The sequence below is a fragment of the Camellia sinensis genome, chromosome 6, assembly GCF_055761805.1.
Source record: "Camellia sinensis isolate YWXY chromosome 6, ASM5576180v1, whole genome shotgun sequence".
Classification (NCBI taxonomy): Eukaryota; Viridiplantae; Streptophyta; class Magnoliopsida; order Ericales; family Theaceae; genus Camellia; species Camellia sinensis.
The window spans coordinates 193,739,755-193,759,789 of record NC_138966.1 but is presented as its reverse complement, the minus strand read 5'-3'; the positions used below and the strand labels follow the sequence as shown (position 1 = coordinate 193,759,789).

The following is a 20,035-nucleotide window of genomic DNA, read 5'->3' as shown; positions in this document are numbered from 1 at the left end:
AAATCTTGAGCCACAAAAAGTTATGTCCTTGTGTCAACATAACTCAGAGAAATTTCTATTTTTATAATTTTCTCTGGAAGTTAAATTTCTCTGACCACATTAGTTTCTGCTGCTTATTTCTATTAATTTCTACTGCTTATTTGATTTTCTCTGTATATTTGCTTATTTGATTTTTGGGGCTTGTTTGATTTTCACTGTGTATAGTTGGAATAGAAGTGGAACAATAACCGACAACCCAGCAAGAACAAGTGGCACACAAAGAATAACCAAAACAAAAGACAAAAGTCTATGGTAACTGGAAAATATTGAATCAAATAAATTTACATATTGAAATATCATCTCTTACTTCGGAGAAATTTCACTTTTACTGATACTTTCACTGTTTACAGTGAAAAAAGATCCTACATCAATGATAAAGAATTTAAAGGCAAAAGGAAGGAAATAAAAGTAACAAGATACATAATTTTAATATCCCAAAGTTGCGAAGGTGACTAGAGGTTCAAAGCAAGCTGCAAAGCAAACAGAGCAAACCACCAAAGACAAAGAAGTACTTGATGCCGATGCGTACGTCTTGCCTCAACCAACAAACATTAGAAAATCTTGAGTTTTTCCACAAACTCTACTGGTTTCAAAATTGATAAAAGAACATGTAAAAGACATCTTGCAGCACATATCAAATGTGTCTGGACTCGAGTAAGTACAACAAATAAAATAGAAGATAACAAACAACAATTTACTAACTTATATTGCATTAACAATTATTAAATCCCTTCTTTGTCATCTTGTAGGGCTTTAATCTGGACAAGTGAGTTGAATCTCATTACCTTTGATGATATTGGGAAACCTAATAAAGCAAAAAGAAATTGCCAACAATGTAAGTCTTTTATCAAAATTTCTCTACAATGTTCCATCAGCCTTTATAAACCAATGTTACAATTATAAATGATATTTTTTAGGTCATTGATGGCTATGGAGAGATCCTATTTGCTGACCAAACGAGAAAACGACAACAACCAACTTTATATTTTTTTCACATCCATGAGCTTAGTATGTTATTACACTTTTATTTTATTTTCTCTAGAATTTACTTACTACTTTATTTTGTTAAGATACTTATTGAAGCCAATTGTGTCACTAGTCTAATTTTCTCTGGCCAGTTGTGTGCATTTAAAATTTCTCTGTGTGTATATTTCTTAAATTCCTGTCATTTCAACTTTCTCATAACATAACATTTTTTGGATTTTCTCTGACGGCAGAACTTCATCAAGATGACGGAAAATCAAACTTTCTGATTCTCATTATTTGACAAGCATTTTGAAACAGCATGAAGGAACTACGGGTTCCTTCATTTCCCAATAAATACTAGGCGTAATAAGAAGTCAACAGATGAAAATCACTAGGCCTTGCTAGTCTTGGACAAACAAAACAATTTATGGAGGTTCTACAACTCATTAGGGCTAAGAAGGAGTGATACACAAAACAAATATATCAAAGATGCAAAATAATTGGTAATGAGTGCAAATTTCTCTAATCCGTGATAATGTTTATGTAATGATAATTTTCATAGAACCCCATTGATTTGTCTGTAAATTTCTTTATTATTTAAAAATTATTTTTTTGCAACAAGATTATGTGAAGAATTTTTTTAAAGCTTGCCTTGAAAGCAAGGCACAATTACAACCCTCTTTCAAATTGATAGACTCACAAAACATAAATTGCGACTTTGAATTTGTCAACATTGCTCCACAACAAGACAGTGATTTGTAAGTTTCATACAACATCTATAAATAAGATAATCTAATTTGAATGTTTCTTAAAACTAACTATGCCTATAATTTGTATGCAGTCTGGATTGTGGCCTCTTTGTATGCTACATAATGAGACAATATAGCAACCATGAACTTATCAGCTCGAAATTGTCCACACAAGACATAAGGTTGATGAAGGTAGAAATCATAGAGAGATTTGTGCCCGAAGTTGGCCGGTCATGGACAGAACCAATTCAAATATCACCAGAAGAAGAACCAAAAGTATAATAGTGAAAGCACACGAGTGAATGAAAGACAGTATACACTATGTAATTAGGATTAGCCATTTAATTTGTTTTTTCATATATTGAAGGAATGATGATATTTGACCTATATGTATATATCTTTTTTTGACTAATATAAATTTCATAGTTATCAATGGTTAAATATATATTTTTTTATTGTGATTGTCAACACAATCCACACAGAGAAAATTGTCTGCAGAAATTTCTCTGGTATGATGTTTCCAAAAATTGACAGAGAAATTTAACTCGTATTTTGCCAAGGGGATGCCTATGTGATCATGTAATCTATAATGCTATGTATTGGTACAAAACAATCATCAAATTCATAAAACACAAAGTGCACAGTAATTTTCTCTGTTATTGGCAAATTTCACTGGATGAATTTGAAGCTTCAAAACACAATGCACATATAATTTTCTCTACTAGTGGCAAATTTCTCTAGATGAAATTGACTAGTATTATAAACACACTGCCCATAGTATGTTTCAACAAACATAATGCACATTGTAATTTTCAATACTATTGGCAAATTCCTCTAGATGAATTGGACCTCACAAAACACAATGCACATTTCAACAAACACAATGCCCATAGTAAATTTCTTTTCTATTGGCAAATTTCTATGGATAAATTTGACTGGTATGAAATTACTAGAAATTCACAGAGAAATTTAACTCGCATCGTCCCAAAGAGGGTGCCTATATGATCATGTAATCTATAATGCATTGTGTTGGTACAAAACAATCATCAAATTCAAAAAACACAATGTACACAGTAATTTTCTCTGCTATTGACAAATTTCTCTAGATGAATTTGAAGCTTCAAAACACAATGTACAAAGAATTTTCTCTACTATAGGCAAATTTCTCTGGATGAATTTGACTGGTATTATAAACACACTACTTATAGTATGTATCAACAAACACAATGCACACTTTCACTGCTATTGAAAAATTTCTCTAGATGAATTTGATTGGTATTATTATATACACTGTCCAAAAATACAGTTCTTAAAACAAAATATATAGAGTAATCATCAAATGTATTATTCAACCAATAAAATGTATTATCCTCAATTATTTAACAAAGGTTCCTTGCATGTCCTCTTATTATAGTGACCGATACTCTCACAACGACTACACTTAATCACCATTTTAAACTCTCCAGTAGAAGCAATTTTGTTCTTCTTTGGCGTCCCAGCTAGTCTCTTACTCAATGTAGGTAGAATCATCGCATTATTAATGCTACGCAAAGATTTTTCAACAGTTGAAACTAGGCCAATCAAAAACGAGCATGCTTGACGATACATATCAGCATGAAAATATGGTTTAACAAATGAATTCAAATTATTTTCATTCCTAAAAATTGCAGCAACAGCATGTTGACATGGATGTCCATTTATTTCTCATTTTTGACATGAACAAGTTATCAACCAAAGATCAACCATAACGAAAGCAAAACAATGCACTTCAAAGACATTATAAGATAATAAACTCACATTCCATGCCACATTTTATGTCTATGATGCATGTGTAGAGCAATCCCATTCAAGGCCTTTCAAAAGGACCTTTCTTTGCATGTTTCCCAGACTGATTTCAGAGCCTATCTGGTGGTTTTTAGGGCTGTCATAACTCATTTCAAGAGGTGGTTTTTCCCTTTTGTTTACCTATCATATAGGTATAGAATACCTCCTTGCATGGCCTTCCAAAGGAGCCCCTTATTTTCGCATGCATTGACTGAGTTTCAGTGGGTATTTGGGCATATTTTGGCATGAAATGCTTATGTTTTTGGGCATATATCAGCATGAAAATATGGTTTAACAAATGAATTCAAATTATTTTCATTCCTAAAAATTGCAGCAACAGCATGTTGACATGGATGTCCATTTATTTCTCATTTTTGACATGAACAAGTTATCAACCAAAGATCAACCATAACGAAAGCAAAACAACGCACTTCAAAGACATTATAAGATAATAAACTCACATTCCATGTCCTCCCATTCAAGAAAGCCTTCTACAATACACTATCTATACGAGGACAGAGAACTTTATTCCATTTACTAGAGAGCAGCCTCTTATCAGACCTCATATTCATGATTTGCAACCGTATCATGTCCACTAAATTTGTTATTGGCAAGTGCTAAGCTTCTCGTATCCATGAATTGAATGACTCAGCAATATTTGAATACATCTCACCATAACGTTTCCCCTCAAAATATGCATCACTCCAATTTTCATATGGTAAACTTCTACTTACAATGTCTCCTCCCTCACTTTTTAATTCATTTAACTTGAAATGAAATGATGTCTTTGTTGGGGCATATGCACATTCTGAAAACTTGGACATAATCGCCTCCCTAACCAAATTTGTGTTTCCACATGACAACTTATCTCTCAAATTTCTCTTTAGATGTTCAAGACAAAATCTATGAAAGCAATTAGGGAAAAACCTGGCAATTCCTTCTACAATACCACAATGTCGATCTGATATGAAACTTATAACCCATATTTGGGCATATATCAGCATGAAAATATGGTTTAACAAATGAATTCAAATTATTTTCATTCCTAAAAATTGCAGCAACAGCATGTTGACATGGATGTCCATTTATTTCTCATTTTTGACATGAACAAGTTATCAACCAAAGATCAACCATAACGAAAGCAAAACAATGCACTTCAAAGACATTATAAGATAATAAACTCACATTTCATGTCCTCCCATTCAAGAAAGCCTTCTACAATACACTATCTATACGAGGACAGAGAACTTTATTCCATTTACTAGAGAGCAGCCTCTTATCAGACCTCATATTCATGATTTGCAACCGTATCATGTCCACTAAATTTGTTATTGGCAAGTGCTAAGCTTCTCGTATCCATGAATTGAATGACTCAGCAATATTTGAATACATCTCACCATAACGTTTCCCCTCAAAATATGCATCACTCCAATTTTCATATGGTAAACTTCTACTTACAATGTCTCCTCCCTCACTTTTTAATTCATTTAACTTGAAATGAAATGATGTCTTTGTTGGGGCATATGCACATTCTGAAAACTTGGACATAATCGCCTCCCTAACCAAATTTGTGTTTCCACATGACAACTTATCCCTCAAATTTCTCTTTAGATGTTCAAGACAAAATCTATGAAAGCAATTAGGGAAAAACCTGGCAATTCCTTCTACAATACCACAATGTCGATCTGATATGAAACTTATAACCCTTTTCGATCCCAATACTTCACATAAATGTTCAAGGAACCAACACCAATTGTCTTTATTCTCAGCATCAACAACAACAAAAGCTATAGGAAAAAAACCTACAAAACAAATAGGAACAAGCATATTAGATATACACATGCAAAGAAAATTAAAACAATAAACGATTAGAGAAATTTGACACTGCCAACATCCAAAGAAAATTCACACAATGGTAACCTCCAAAGAAAATTCACTTAGTGACTAACTCCAGAGAAAATTCACGTAGTGACCAACTACAGATAAAATTCACACATTGGCAACATCTAGAAAAAATTCACTAAATGATAATATCTAGAGAAAATTCACTTAGTGACCAACTACAGATAAAATTCACACAATGACAACATCTAGAGAAAATTCACACACTGACAAAAATCCAGAGAAAATTCACACAGTGGCCATAACTAGAGAAAATTCACACAGTGGCCAAAATCAGAGAAAAATCACATTCACTCAGTTCCTACATATATAGAAAAATCACATACTTAGATAAAATAAGATATATTTACAATTACATTCATTCCCATCCTTCTCTGTCGCAGCAAGCATAACTCCTTTGTATCGTCCTTTAAAAAATGTTCCATCAAGAAACAACAATGACCGACAATATTTTGAACCAACAATGCATGCATGAAAAGAACCCAAACACTCTTTTGAAACGCTTGTTATCTTCAAAATCTAACTCAAAACAACTATCTAGATTGTTCTTCAATGCCTCATCAAAATACCACCGTAATTGATCGAATGATAAACAAGAATCCCCATATGTACATTTTGCTTTTTCAACCCCCAACCAACCACAGTTATAACTAATTGAGACCCCATACTTATCTTTCATTTCTTTGATAACATCCACTGGACGAGTTAAAGGTTTTGCACTTATTTTTTCAAGTATCAACCCGGAAACTCAGCTGGAAGTCATCCTAGCATGTTTACTACTACGAACCGCCACACCACACGTATGTTCATTGTTCAAAGTTCTTATGTAAAAGAACCCATTTGTTTTTTCAACTGAAGCGTGTACACGCCACATACATTCCCTTGATTCCTTATATGCACATTTTGCCGTAACCCTCAGCTTGTCATTTTTAACATACATAAACTGAAAACCAACCTCAATGGCATACTTGCATAAAATAGTACGCAACTCAACCACACCACCCTCAAACTTTTGTCTAACACTCGTAATATTATTTTGTCAACCAGCTGACAATAACACTTTTTCTTGGTGAGAACAAAACTTAGAGAGTGAATTTCTTACAATATCTATCAGTCTATCACATTCACCATGCACAAAATCTACCTAATTAGATTCCACTTCATCCTCTTGATCAGAAGTACTACACCTAGTAACTGAAACATCAACTATATCAACACCACGTGCACAAACAACCCTCAACATATTCAGAAAATCAATATTATTTCGAACCATATAATTCGGATTGCCCACAATAGAATATGAAATGCACATCGTCTCAGGTTTCAAATTCTCTCATGTTTTACACAAAGTGCTAACCAATTCCTCAAAATTCAATTTGCATGAAACATTAATGACAATAGTATCATTCCCATATTTGCACAGCAACAACGCTGCACTGTCCATCGAAACTGAAAGAAAAAATAAAAAAAATAATTTGTTCAACATAAAAACACTTCACAAGAGCAACATAAAAGTCCAGAAAAATTTCTAATAATTATAATTTTCTCTGGGCTCAAATAAAAGTTCAGAGACATTTACAAACTTATATTCACCTTCAAGATAACAAAAACAAAATCACAAAAAAATTAATGAATCCATAGAGAATCACAAAGAAAATTACTGCTAACTATTAAACACAATCATAGACAAAAATCACACAGAAGATCTGTTATGAAATTATAAGATTTTCTGTGATTTTCACTAAACTACAAGCTTACTATTTTCTCTGCGTTATTCTACAGTATTGCACTCATATCATAATTCAGAGAAATTTACAAACTCATATACACCTTCAAGATAACAAAAAACACTACACTGTCTATCTAAACTGAAAGAAAAAACACAAAAAATAACTTTTGTTTAGAGAAACAAAAACTTATATTCACTTTCTACAAACTTATAATTTTCTCTGAATTACAAACTGAAAGTGAATAGCAAACTTATAATTTTCTCTGAACTACAAACAAAAGTTTAGAGAAATTTAAGAACTTACATTCACTTTCTCAGATCCTACCTGCATTAGAAACTTCTAATAATATGTCCATATGAATTTATAATTTTCTCAGTGATTTTGGATTATAATAACAAACTTACAATTTTCTCTGGACTATACCAACAAAAGTGCAGATAATGAAATTTCTCTGGTTTGAAAATATAGAGAACAAAACTTATCATTGATCAGCATGTTGATGAAAAACAGAGTACGAAAAATGAACTCTAAAGATCAAAATCAACTACGTTGTCAACACTCTTTGAAATTGATAAAAAAGCAGAGAATGAAAAATTAATTCCAAAAATAAAAATCAACTCTATCAAGCTGGCCTCTGTCTAAAATTGATCAATAATAGAGGATGAAAAATTAACTCCAAAAATCATAAACAACTTCACTAAGCTAGCATCTTTTTTAAATTGATCAAAACTGAAAATAAAAACCTAATGCAAAAATATACTCGAAAAACTAATATGAAACCAGAATCCTTACATAAAATTCAAAACAAAAATCAAAATCCACGTGGAATCTCCATCGAAAACATGCTTGATTCAACTCCATTGAAAAACCTACGTGATCAACACATCGTAACACTTACACGATCATAGCAATCTCTATCGTCAAGTCCACTACAACACTTGCAAAATCCCTATGAAATCTTTACTGCGAAGTCAGTTTCCAAAATCTCCACCGTGAAGTCAGCAATAGAATATTCAGTTTACCAAAATCCAAACAAACTTATGTTATAAAGAAAGGTAAATTAGGTGTTTTATAACATAAAATAAGGTTGAGGGACCTTAGCCATCAAAACATATTATTGTGGACTTTTTCTCCTATCAAAAGTTGGGGAGGGATCTTAAACTAATTTTCTTTTTTTTTTTAGTATGGATTTTCTAACACTTAAAATTAGAAAATAAAAAATAACAAAAACAAATTTATTTAAACCAATATGTATAGCTTTTGTTCGATAATGAGTTGAAATAAAGTTAATAAGCCTCCGTTTGGGAAGTGAGTTGGCTTTTTGACTTTTTGACTATTTTAGCATGGGGTTAAAAAGCCTGAGTTGGGAAGGGTTTTTTGATTTTTTTGACTTTTTGGTGAGGTGTGTTTATAGTAAATTACCAAACTGCCCTTGACACATGATTCTCATGGCAACTCACACTCAAATGGTCCTCCACGCCAGCGCCATGTACAGGACCGAAATTGTTTGATTTTTTATTTATTTATTTTTTTTGGGGTTTGGATTTGGCATATTTTCCTTTAATTTTTTTAATTTTTTATTTTGGGTTTGGATTTGTCGTATTTTGCTTAATTTTTATTTTTTTATTTTGGGTTTGGATTTCGCGTATTTTACTTTAATTTTTTATTATTTTTATTTTGGGTTTGGATTTGGCGTATTTTTTTTTATCTTTTTTATTTTTATTGGTATACAATAATTTTTTTTTTATTTTCAAAAATGAGTTTTCATCTGTTTTATTTATTTTTAAATTACGTCGCGAATGGTAATTTATGTTTTTATGTTTTTTTTTTAAATATTTTTTAATGAGGCGTATTTTTCTTGTTATTTTTTTTAATTTGCGTTTTTGTCATTTTTTAAAAATATTTTTATAAAATAGAGTTTGAATTTATTTTTATAAAATATTTTAACAAAAAACAAAAAAAATGTTTTTAATTTTTTTTTTCAACTTTCTTTGTTTTTTGTGGGAAAAGATGTTTTTTGGAAAAAGGTTTCTTTTTTTACTTTGAATATTTCTGACGCTGAGGCTAAATTAGCCCCTATTTCATGTGGGGGTAGTTTAGTAAATTTACCTGTGAAATGGTGTTGCCAAGCTCCTGCCATGCTTTTGTCTCCATGTGGCTGAATTTGCCGCTTTTGTCCGTATGTAACTAATTTAGGCTCAAACTACCTTCCAAACACAGGCTATTTAGAATCCTTAATATAACTCTAAAAAAAAAATTAAAATAAATAAATAAATACAAAAAAAAAAAAATGGAAATAGGGACAAGGGTAAATAATTGGGAAATTCTATTTTCATATACCACATTATCTCTGTGCACATCTTTTATCACTTTACTCAATTGGTAATTTGATTTTTAGGTATTTATCTCAGTTCACACACCCCACATTCCAAATATACCCATTTAATAAAAAATGTGTACACACTCTTATTTTCTCTATCTTCCAAACTCTCACCCTAGCCAAGAACCACCTCGTGGGCACTAATTTACTAAATTAAGTTACATATTTCTTTCTACTTACTTTAAGCATGCCAGTAGATCACTAAAGAAAAGTCATATCTACACTGTTTTATCAAGAAACAAAGTGCTTTTCCTTCTTTTGAACTAACAATGTCCATGTGATTTCTTCACATAGCCAACAGTCAATACCACATCTCATGCTCCCTTTTTATGCTTATCAATTACCAATCCTTCCATGTGATAATCCAAAATATTGTTTGGCAGACGGTACATAGAATTACAAAGACATATTACGTTAAATATAAAATAGATCCCATAATATTTTCTTAGACTTCTAAAATGTTTCACAAATAATTGGTTCTATAACTCTATTATTTTCTTATCTTCTATATTTTTAATTATTGTCAATGGCTACTGGTAGTAGGCAGTGGCTAGGGTTTTGATTGAAAGAGAAAGAGATATTTTAGTAATTTTGTTTAAGACAAAAATGTAATAAATTTTTTTTTTCATTAAGTAGGTTGATAGAGAATAACTGGCGTGTGAAAATTTCTCTAAATAATTAGAGGAAGCAAACAAAAGGACCCTGATGAGCAGTTTTTACAATTTATTGAGGAGTGGTTTGAGATGATCTAAATAAGTGTACTTTTTGACTTTTTATGAAATAAGAGTTGGGTATAAGTTGAATTTAAAGTGATATAATAAAGAAGTGATATGACTTAAATAAAATGATGTGATTTAAATACTTTTTACTTTTTTTAGTGTACCAAATAAGTCTTAATTTACAATCCTCACTCTTTCTCATCCTCTTCTCGCCATAAATTCCAGTGAATTCACATCCCATGATGATGACTCCATTGCAGTAGTAGTTTTGGTAGACTGCAATCCGTCGTCGTTTCTCAATTCCTCCCCTGCAATCCAATATCAGCCTCACGGTCGCCCCAGAAACCTCACGGCACCTCCCACGGTCCTCTCTCTATGGTCTGTTTTCGTGCCCTACTTTTATCGGATATATGTATGTGTGTGTGTATGTGTAATTATACAATTTTTATTTTAGTTATAGTCTTAGATGAATTACGTAATTGTTGATTGATGTCATGTTTATTTATTTTTCTGGGTTTTGATTTTTGCAGACTATGGATCGAACAAGGTGGCTAAAGGTGGCAATTTTGATCAGTTTGTTAACTATTTGTGGTGGCAGAGGTAACTTGTGAATCGCATTTATCACGTTGGTCCAACTTTTCTATAGTTTATGCAATCATGGTTTTGAATAACTGTGAATTGTGGCTTCATTAGTGTTATGCATTCAATTAATTAGAGCATCTCCAACCCTTCATCTTTTTTCTTTTTTTTTTTCTTCATCAAATTTGTCAAAGAATTTACACCAAAAGCTTGATTTGATATAGCTAACTCCAATTGTCAAAATTAAAATTTTCATCAAATATTTAAAAAAATACCCAACTTACCCCAAAAAACCCTCCTTTATTCGGGTTAAAAAAACCCATCTCTAATCCTTCATCTTTTAACGATTTCATCAAACTTAAGTGAAAAATGGGTTATTAGAAATTTGGTGAAAGATATGATTTATACTTGATTTGATACATATTTGATGAAAGGATTTGGTGAAGGATTGAAGATGCTTTAAGGGTGCATTTGACTAGTGAGGTTTGGGGTTCCATTCTTAGGGTTTGTGAGGGTTAAAAGAAAAAAAGAGTAACAAGTATGGATGAGATAATCGACTAGGAACGGTGGGACATTCTGTAAAGATGGTACACAGTGGGACGGCTTGAAATCACTGGAGGCGGAAGAGGTGAGAGTTGTTGATGCTATCTTAGCAGAAAGGGGATTGCACAGATGGAGAAGGTGGTGATAACTTGAACATGTAAAGCAGTACAAAGATGGGCTTTATTTTGTAGTGCTAAAATATAAAGCAATTTCTTTCTGAGTAAGTCTTTTACTGCAGAACTCAAGCTCAAGCACAAGGGTCATTTGGCTGTTTACAACCACACGCTTGCAACAATATTAGTGGAGTATGCTTCTGCTGTAAGTTCTGAATCAAATTATTATTGTTATTTATTTTACATAATGGGGACATGGACTTCAGGTTTAATTTCATTGCAAATCTTTCATCCCCTCCATATTCATGTGAATCTGTAGTCAGCACAACGTAGGGTTTTGATTATCTGTGCATTAAAGTATTGTGAAGTGCTCATTAAGTCAGGAAGCTTAGCAAGTCAGTCTAGTTAATCAGCACGTCTTAAGCAAACACATATTGAGAATGTTTATATCCCAATTTTGTCTCATCCGCTCTCTCTTTCTCTTTCCAAGTTCATTGGAAGCAAGGCAATCATGTCATTACTTGAACAGATACTTGCAAGATGTCATGAAATAGCTTTGTTTGCAAGGTGTTGGAAATTCACTTGAGGGAGAATTTATCTGGGATGATTCTAGCTAACTGAATTTGATCATAATGCTTTTTTGGGTGTGGTTTTGTACTTGGGAGTTACATCTTCTTGTTATGGAATTAGACTAAAATAAACATAGGAACCTGGAAGAATCATACTTTTTTCTTTAATATAAAAATCAATTAGAAAAAGATGTATTTGTTGTTTTTTAATTTTGATTTGTAGTTAAATTCAACCAAAATGTCATTAATCAATCTAGTTGACATTTGTTAACATATTACTGTGTAAGACTTCAAATTATAGTTACTGGAGACCTGTAATGTTCACTATGTTGTTTGCTCTTGTTTTGTTATGTTATTCATTTTTTTAACTAGTTGACCTAGTTTTTTGAGATTCCACTCTGTATATCTAAGTAGGGGTGCAACTTGGGCGGGTTCGGTCGGGTTGGGAGGTTGTCCAAGCCCAGCCCAGCCCAAGTTGTGCTGAGACTTGCCCAGGCCCGAATTGTAACCCGAGGTTGCCTGCTCAAGTCCAATCCGAGTTCAACCCGAATTGTCCGAGTTACCCGAATTGTAAATGAATTTCAATTTTTTTTTTTTTTTTTGCAGCTACATCATTAAATTATTAAAATTTGACTTTATTTACATTTTTTTATTTATAGAAAATCATTAATACTATCAAAACAAATAATTTATATAACGTAAGAGGGATGTCGCTACAGTAGTCTTCACACAATTTATGAGTGAAAATAAAAAAAAAGTAAGATTTTATATTATTTGTATATAATAATTATGTTCAATATGATTTAATAATTTAAATTACTTTAATATCTTGTAATGGCTGATAATTTATATGTATATTTAATATTTTTATATATCTATATATGTATAATTCAGTTTTCAGGTTGCTCGGGTTGTTTGACGTCCTTGTCCGAGCCTGCTCAAATTTAATTCGGGCTTCTCAATTTTTGCTTAAGCCCATACCGAATTTGAAAATATCTTGTTCAAGCCTTAAAAAAAATCGGACTGGGTTCGGGTTGCTTGGGTTGAGCCTGCCCAAGTTGCACCCCTATATCTAAGCTCCTTCGCTCTCAAAAACTTTGACTGAAGTTGTTGATTAGTTTCTTTTGTATTGAAACGGTACAAAAATTGAATGTTGATTAAGATTATTTCATGTGGCTGTACTTTGCAATCATGTGCTTGATTCCAGTAATGTGGACAAGGATAACTCGCTAATATTTACACTTGCAGGTGTACATGTCAGATTTGACAGAACTGTTTACTTGGACATGCTCAAGGTGTGATGATCTGACTGAGGTATGATTTCTATTGACATCACTTTTTTCTCTAATTGAAAGAATAACCTTTTTGAGCAATAAGATGTTTCGTTGTTGCTGCTTTTGATTCTTGGTTATTGTCAGTGATGGTTTCTTCTTGTTCGAAGCAGGGATTTGAAGTGATAGATATAATTTTTGATGTCAAGCACTGCTTACAGGTGCAATTTTCATAGCATATATGCTAAAGAAGAGCAATTTTTCTTTGGCAAGATTCATTTACATCATACTTGACTTGTAGTTCTTTGTGCTATAAATCTTGACAATAATTATGAATATGCATTGCAGGGATTTGTTGGGATGGCTAAGGATCTTAACGCTATTGTGATTGCTTTCAGAGGCACTCAGGAACGCAGGTTTGAAGACGCTTGCAGCCTTAAATTATTATTTTTTTTGCTATCTCTTTGGAGCAATGTTTTCAATAAAGCATTCACCATTCAGATCTCCAGTTAACTACTTCTTGTTCTATTACCAATTATGAGTCCTTCAAGTCTGATTATTCTTGCTCATGTCTTTCATGCATTATTCTGATCTTGGTGGATTGGATTGTGTAATGTGTCTCATTAAGTTGTTATAAATGTTGATTACATGTCCTAATGTCTCAAGAGAGAGATTTTAATGTTTCAAGATACAAAAAGCGATGTTAGTTTTACTTTATTACGGAAATCTTCTTCTTGCCATCAATGGCCATTTGTTCATTACTGTTTAATGAATGAACAACAATGTGTACAGCTTACAGAATTGGATTGAAGACCTGTACTGGAAGCAACTTGACTTAAATTACCCTGGCATGCCTGATGCAATGGTGTGTTGCAATAACCTTTGACCAGATACATGAATAAAAGTTTCTTTTTCTTTTTATTAAAAAAAGAAAAAGAAAAATGGTGGGTCAGTACCATTGTTTTTTAATGTCATTTGTGTTTTTTCAGGTGCATCATGGATTTTATTTTGCTTACCACAACACAACTGTACGTTCTGGTGTTGTAAATGCTGTTAAAAGAGCGAAGCAATTGTATGGGGACATTGATATTATGGTTACAGGTCATTCAATGGGAGGGGCTATGGCCGTCTTTTGTGGACTGGATCTCAAGGTAATCATAATGAAGCCTTCTTGATCAGTATGATACACAAACAAAATTTATGTACAGAATTTTCATACAGAATGATGTGGCATCGTGTGTGGTTTCTTCGTTTACAAAGAAAACACCCACCATTGTCCTCATAATTTCACAAATGCCACTGCGATGTCATTATGTTGTTTTGAATTCTGCACAAAAAATCTACAAGCAGATCATTTTTCCTTCTTGATTAGTTTAAAGTTCAGATTTATATTATGTTTATGTTGTTGATCCACATGATTTATCAAGTACTGGCTTCCAGTATGTTATCATTATTATTTTTGTTATAATACCAGCTTATTCCCAGGTCAATCATGAAGCCCGGAATGTTCAGGTTATGACATTTGGACAACCTCGTATTGGTAATGCTGCTTTTGCGTCATACTATAGCCAACTTGTGCCAAATACTATTCGGGTCACAAATGACCATGATATTGTCCCTCATTTGCCATCTTACTATCCGCATTTCGCACAAAAGACATACCATCACTTTCCCAGAGAGGTAATCTTTAGCAACCCAAATTGACTTTGGTATGATTCTGCTAAAACCTTTCCTATATATGACTCTGGTAGTGAGACTATTGGAATCGATAAATGTTATTTCGATAGCTTTTGGTCAAATAGCATGTGAGGTTTTCCTTAACTTCATGTGAGGTGATTCAAAGATAGAAATGCAATTCAATAATTTTAAAAATATTCACAATTAGGTTGAATATTGTGAACAAATTATATATTATTCCCCAAACAACTATTAACAATTTTTCGGAGGCAATTCCTTAACACTCTCTCCCTTCCCCTAACATGCATTGCCTTTTATAAGTCATTTAGTCTGAATAAATTATGTCCGAATTAGGTCAGTGGCATTTTACCTTTTTTTTATATTATGGTTAATTAGTTCAAAGTTCAAACAATCCCTAACATCCAGAATTTTCATACAGATTGTATGGCTTCTTGTGATTCTTTTATTTCAAATCAAAACACCCACTATGTTGGTTTATAATTTCATAAATGGCATTACCACATCATTCTGGATGACTTTTTTTTTTTTTTCATCATATGAAAATTATGTTCGTAAATCATTTTCCATTTTCAGTATTTCTTATGGTTTTATGATCCAAAAAAATGGTGGTTATGAGTTGAAAATGATTCTGGCCAAGCTCTTTGAAACCTAAAAGGAGAGACGTGAAGTTGAAAAGCATAACATTTAACAAACTAATGTTAACAGTTGTCATGGACATCATATTCTTTTGTCTATTTGTATAGCTCACTTCTGCTTTAAACTTTTATAAACCAAACAAGCTCTTTTTCTAAACTGCAGGTGTGGATTCATCAAATTGGATTTGGTACTTTAGTTTATAAAGTTGAGAAGGTCTGTGATGGTTCTGGCGAAGACCCATCTTGTAGTAGGTATGTGTTCGCTTTCTATGATCTTCCTATTAACATTCTTGAAATGGATATTTGTAAAAAATATATTGATATAGAGAAAGGAGAGAATAAATTGTATGTATTATTGATTGATATATATTGATGTACATTACAATGATTCATGATTCCTATATATAGAAGAGGGTGAGTGTGTAGTAGGTAAGGAGTAGGTGAAGTGGAGGTGGTAGTGGTGTAGTGGGTTAGGTTTAGTGGAGTAGGTGAGGTGGTAGTGGTGTAGTGGGTTAGGTTTAGTGGAGTAGGTTTAAGTGGGTGAAGGTTTAGTGGAGTAGGTAGATTTTAACAGCCCCCCGCAAACTCAAGGGGGATAGGAACTAACCAACTTGAGTTTGGAGAGAGTAACAAAACAAGAAAATACATAAAAATAAAAGAGGATAGGAGACACTGTATGGTCGTGTCAGACCATTGGTGAAGACACTGGATGGTGGTGTCATAACATTGTAGAGGACACTGTATGGGGGTGTCATAACGTTGTAGAGGACACTGTATGGTGGTGTCATAACGGTGTAGAGGACACTGGATGGCGGTGTCAGACCGATGTAGAAGACAGTTTATGGGGTCATAATGTTGTGACAGTTTACGGAGTCTTGCTGGACCCTTGTAGAAACTAACCGGAATCAATGTCGGGACAGTTTACAGAGTCTTGTCGGACCCATGAAGGAGCTAACCGGAATCAATGTCGGGACAGTTTACTGAGTCTTGTCGGACCCATGAAGGAGCTAACCGGAATCAATGTCGGGACAGTTTATAGAGTCTTGTCGGACCCATAAAGGAGTCGCATCCTCAAAAGGTGTGCCCAATCTTTCAAAAGGCGTGCCCAATCCATAAAAAGGCGTGCCATCAAAAGTTGCGCCCTCAAAAGGCGCGCCCACTTCATCAAAAGTCGTGCCCGACAGAAAGCGTCGAGCCATCAAAAGGTGAGCCGGAGACGCGGCGAGGCACGTGAGCGACAGAGCGGCATGTCAGCCGCGTCGTCTGTGTCAATATAAACCAATGCGGAGGCGGAGGAAACCAAACCAGACTGAAACCTCTGAACTTGTTATTTTGAAACAATCTGTAAATACTCTGTATCCAACCCTTATCGGAAACACTCAGCAACCCAAAAAACATGGCCTCTTCTTCCCGTTCAGCTACTCAGAATATGGCCTCTTCATCCCGTGGTCTACTCACTCTCTTTCCCGACCTCAATGAGTCAACAAGAGAGAGAACTGGTGCGGTGGCCAGTGAACCTCAACCAAACACCTCTGTGTTTGCTCCGTTGAACTTTCCGATGCGGTCGGTGGAGCATAAAATGGCGGTGCAAACTGATATTGAGGCCAATCAGTATACTCTGAAGTCATGTGTGGAAACCATGACTGCGGTCACAAACTTGTCGCACCGGCTGCAGAGCAGGACAAATGAGGTGCAACAGTTAAACTCCCAGCTGGCTCTGCTCCAACGCATGTATAAGGATGCGCGAGCAGAGATAAGTGTGCTGAAGGCAGAAAACAAGGAGCTGAAGCGGAAGGCCACCGTGATGTTCCGATTCGGAGGTCCGCCATATGCTGCAGTGGAGGAGCAGGGAATAGTGATTGTGCCCAGTGGAGTGGGAAACACGGAGGCAACACCGTCAAGGGCCGCCCAGGACGGAGGCAAGAAGAAAAGACCGGCGGAATAGGCGAAGAAGTGAGGTCGGTGGGTGGCCGTCTTGGTGTTGTGTTTTGGTTTTTTGTTGTTGTTGTTGGTTTTTTTTTTTTTTTTTTTTTTTTTTTTTTGGTGTAAAATTGTGATCGGGGTTGATCCCTAATATAAATAAAACAAAGTTGTTGTGCAAATCTGTATTGTTGGTTTTTTTTTGTTTTTGTTTTTTTTTTTTGTTAATATATATATATAGGAAAAAACGAAAATGATAAATACGGGGATAAGAAGAAAAAGAAAAATAACTTGTCAAAAGGTTGAGGGACATGCCATGTGGGTGGATGTTTTTTTTTTTTTTTTTTTTGATTACGAAAAAAGGAAGATAAAATAAAATAAATAAAAGGAAAGTGGGGTGCAAAAGGTGATTAAAAGAAATAAATAAAGAAAGAGGGTGATGATGGATATGGGTATAGATGTAATAAAGGAATGAAAAGAAAGAAATAAATAAAGAAAGAAAAGAAGAAAAGAAAATGGGTTTGGACTATGTGCTGCTGTGTGTGTCCCCTCCATGTGCTGTCTCCTCCTGTCATCATACGAAATGGTGGGAAAGTTGACAAATTGGTGGGTGTCATTTATAATAATGGAAATAAAGGTGAGGTAGTGGATGTGTTTGGGAACTGCGTGGAAAGAGAGTGCAGAAATTTAGTGGTCGCCTATTCAGATATTAGAATACGAACCACTAGTTCTCACAACATCAAAAGACCAACAGTGGCCTCTCATTCATTTGCAGCTGCATCCTCTGATGGAGTGTTCTCTCCTTCACCATCTGACGGACCACAAGGCGATTTCCGGTATCGGGTTTGCTGTTGTGTTGGCTGCAGTTTAGGTTGAAGTGCCTTGAGTGGTCCTTTGGGCTTCTCTCCACCTTGCTTCCCCAGAGCCCAATCAGTAGAGTCAAAGTAAGCACGTTCATGGTCCTTACAAATAAGTGGTGGTTTCTTGGGCCCATACTTGCTCTTAACAGCTTCCTCCTCCTGTTGGGGTGATGGCATGGCCTTTTCAGAGTCCTCTGGGACATCTTCATCCACACCTTCATGCTCTTTGACATCTTCCTCCTTGCCTGACATAGTGTTCTTGCATCAATCCAATGTACAGCAGCGGTAAAAACAAGCTCTCGAGAGAAAGGAGAGAGAGCTTAGAGATCTCTTCTTGCAGAGTTACGGCTGTGGAGAGTGGAAGGTATGTGTAGAAAATAAGCGGAATAGATTGAGGTCCGGCGGACGGCTAAGGTGAGGTTGCCGCCCGCCGGTGAAGCGAAAAATACTAGGTTCTAAACCTGCTCTGATACCATGTAAAAAATATATTGATATAGAGAAAGGAGAGAATAAATTGTATGTATTATTGATTGATATATATTGATGTACATTACAATGATTCATGATTCTTATATATAGAAGAGGGTGAGTGTGTAGTAGGTAAGGAGTAGGTGAAGTGGAGGTGGTAGTGGTGTAGTGGGTTAGGTTTAGTGGAGTAGGTGAGGTGGTAGTGGTGTAGTGGGTTAGGTTTAGTGGAGTAGGTTTAAGTGGGTGAAGGTTTAGTGGAGTAGGTAGATTTTAACAATATTATGTTTACAATTATTGGATTTATCAAAATACAAAGCCAAACCTTAATTCAAATTGTTAAAGATTGTATTTATATGCTATGTGAGGTGCTAATAAAGAACTCTGATGTTGCTGCTAAAGCCTTTTTAATTTTGAAAATTTGTGCAGGTCAGTGGTTGGGAAAAGCATTTCGGACCATTTAGAATATTACGGTGTTCAGATGAGCGGCGAGAGCACATGCAGAATTGCAATGGATCCTCGGGTGGCCTTATATAGCACACAAGATCTTGAAGGTAATTTTATACTATCCAGAGATCCTTCTGCTTCTGTTGTAGAAATGAAGATCGAACCAAGCATTCCAAGCAAATTTGTTTAGTTGGGTTGCGGTTTGTCTTGGAAGAGCTACTAGAGTGGTCATGCCAAAGAAACTTTCACATTCTTCATTTGGAGCCCCTGTAGTGGTGTTGTTGATGAAGTATCAACTTCATGGTCGGGGCTGGGGAGGAAGTATGTGTATATATACACTAATTGTATTGTGTGCATTTCATCCTTGTTAATATGTATTCCTTTTGTATATACTTCTTTTTAATAATACGAAGCGAATTCATAATATTTTTTCTGTCTCTCTCTGGAGTTTTGGGTTGGCGTTCTCTCTCTCTCTCTCTCTCTCTCTCGTTGGGGGGTAGTGTAGATAGACTTGTTGACAATTTGATGGTACACATAGAATCCCACCTCATTTAACACCATATTTTGTGTTGTGATATTAATTTTGTATTGAGTAGCATCCGATGGAAGACAAATTATAATTTCTG

General features: G+C 34.4%; 2 protein-coding genes across 2 annotated transcripts; one reads left to right on the top strand and one right to left on the bottom strand.

The window, feature by feature from the left end:
• The first annotated feature begins 10,294 nt into the window (after positions 1-10,294).
• On the top strand, positions 10,295-19,835 carry LOC114308051 (lipase). The gene is made up of 11 exons (XM_028253537.2): positions 10,295-10,687; positions 10,840-10,909; positions 11,670-11,749; positions 13,362-13,427; positions 13,558-13,605; positions 13,733-13,800; positions 14,177-14,249; positions 14,374-14,535; positions 14,870-15,064; positions 15,881-15,969; positions 19,392-19,835. Exons 1-11 carry the CDS (start codon positions 10,685-10,687, stop codon positions 19,597-19,599), a joined length of 1,062 nt encoding a protein of 353 aa, XP_028109338.2. The 5' UTR covers positions 10,295-10,684; the 3' UTR covers positions 19,600-19,835.
• Positions 17,822-19,392, bottom strand: LOC145793126 (uncharacterized). Its single transcript, XM_082875737.1, has one exon. It carries the CDS (start codon positions 18,747-18,749, stop codon positions 18,399-18,401), a length of 351 nt encoding a protein of 116 aa, XP_082731863.1. The 5' UTR covers positions 18,750-19,392; the 3' UTR covers positions 17,822-18,398.
• Positions 19,836-20,035: the final 200 nt, after the last annotated feature.

What these genes read in the sequence shown, in the direction of transcription:
- LOC145793126 (XM_082875737.1), bottom strand. Translation starts at nt 18,749, where the DNA reads ATGTCAGGCAAGGAGGAAGATGTCAAAGAGCATGAAGGTGTGGATGAA.
- LOC114308051 (XM_028253537.2), top strand. An exon ending in CTGGCATGCCTGATGCAATG is followed by an intron (nt 14,250 to 14,373) that starts GTGTGTTGCAAT and finishes GTGTTTTTTCAG; the next exon opens with GTGCATCATGGATTTTATTT. An exon ending in ACCATCACTTTCCCAGAGAG is followed by an intron (nt 15,065 to 15,880) that starts GTAATCTTTAGC and finishes TCTAAACTGCAG; the next exon opens with GTGTGGATTCATCAAATTGG.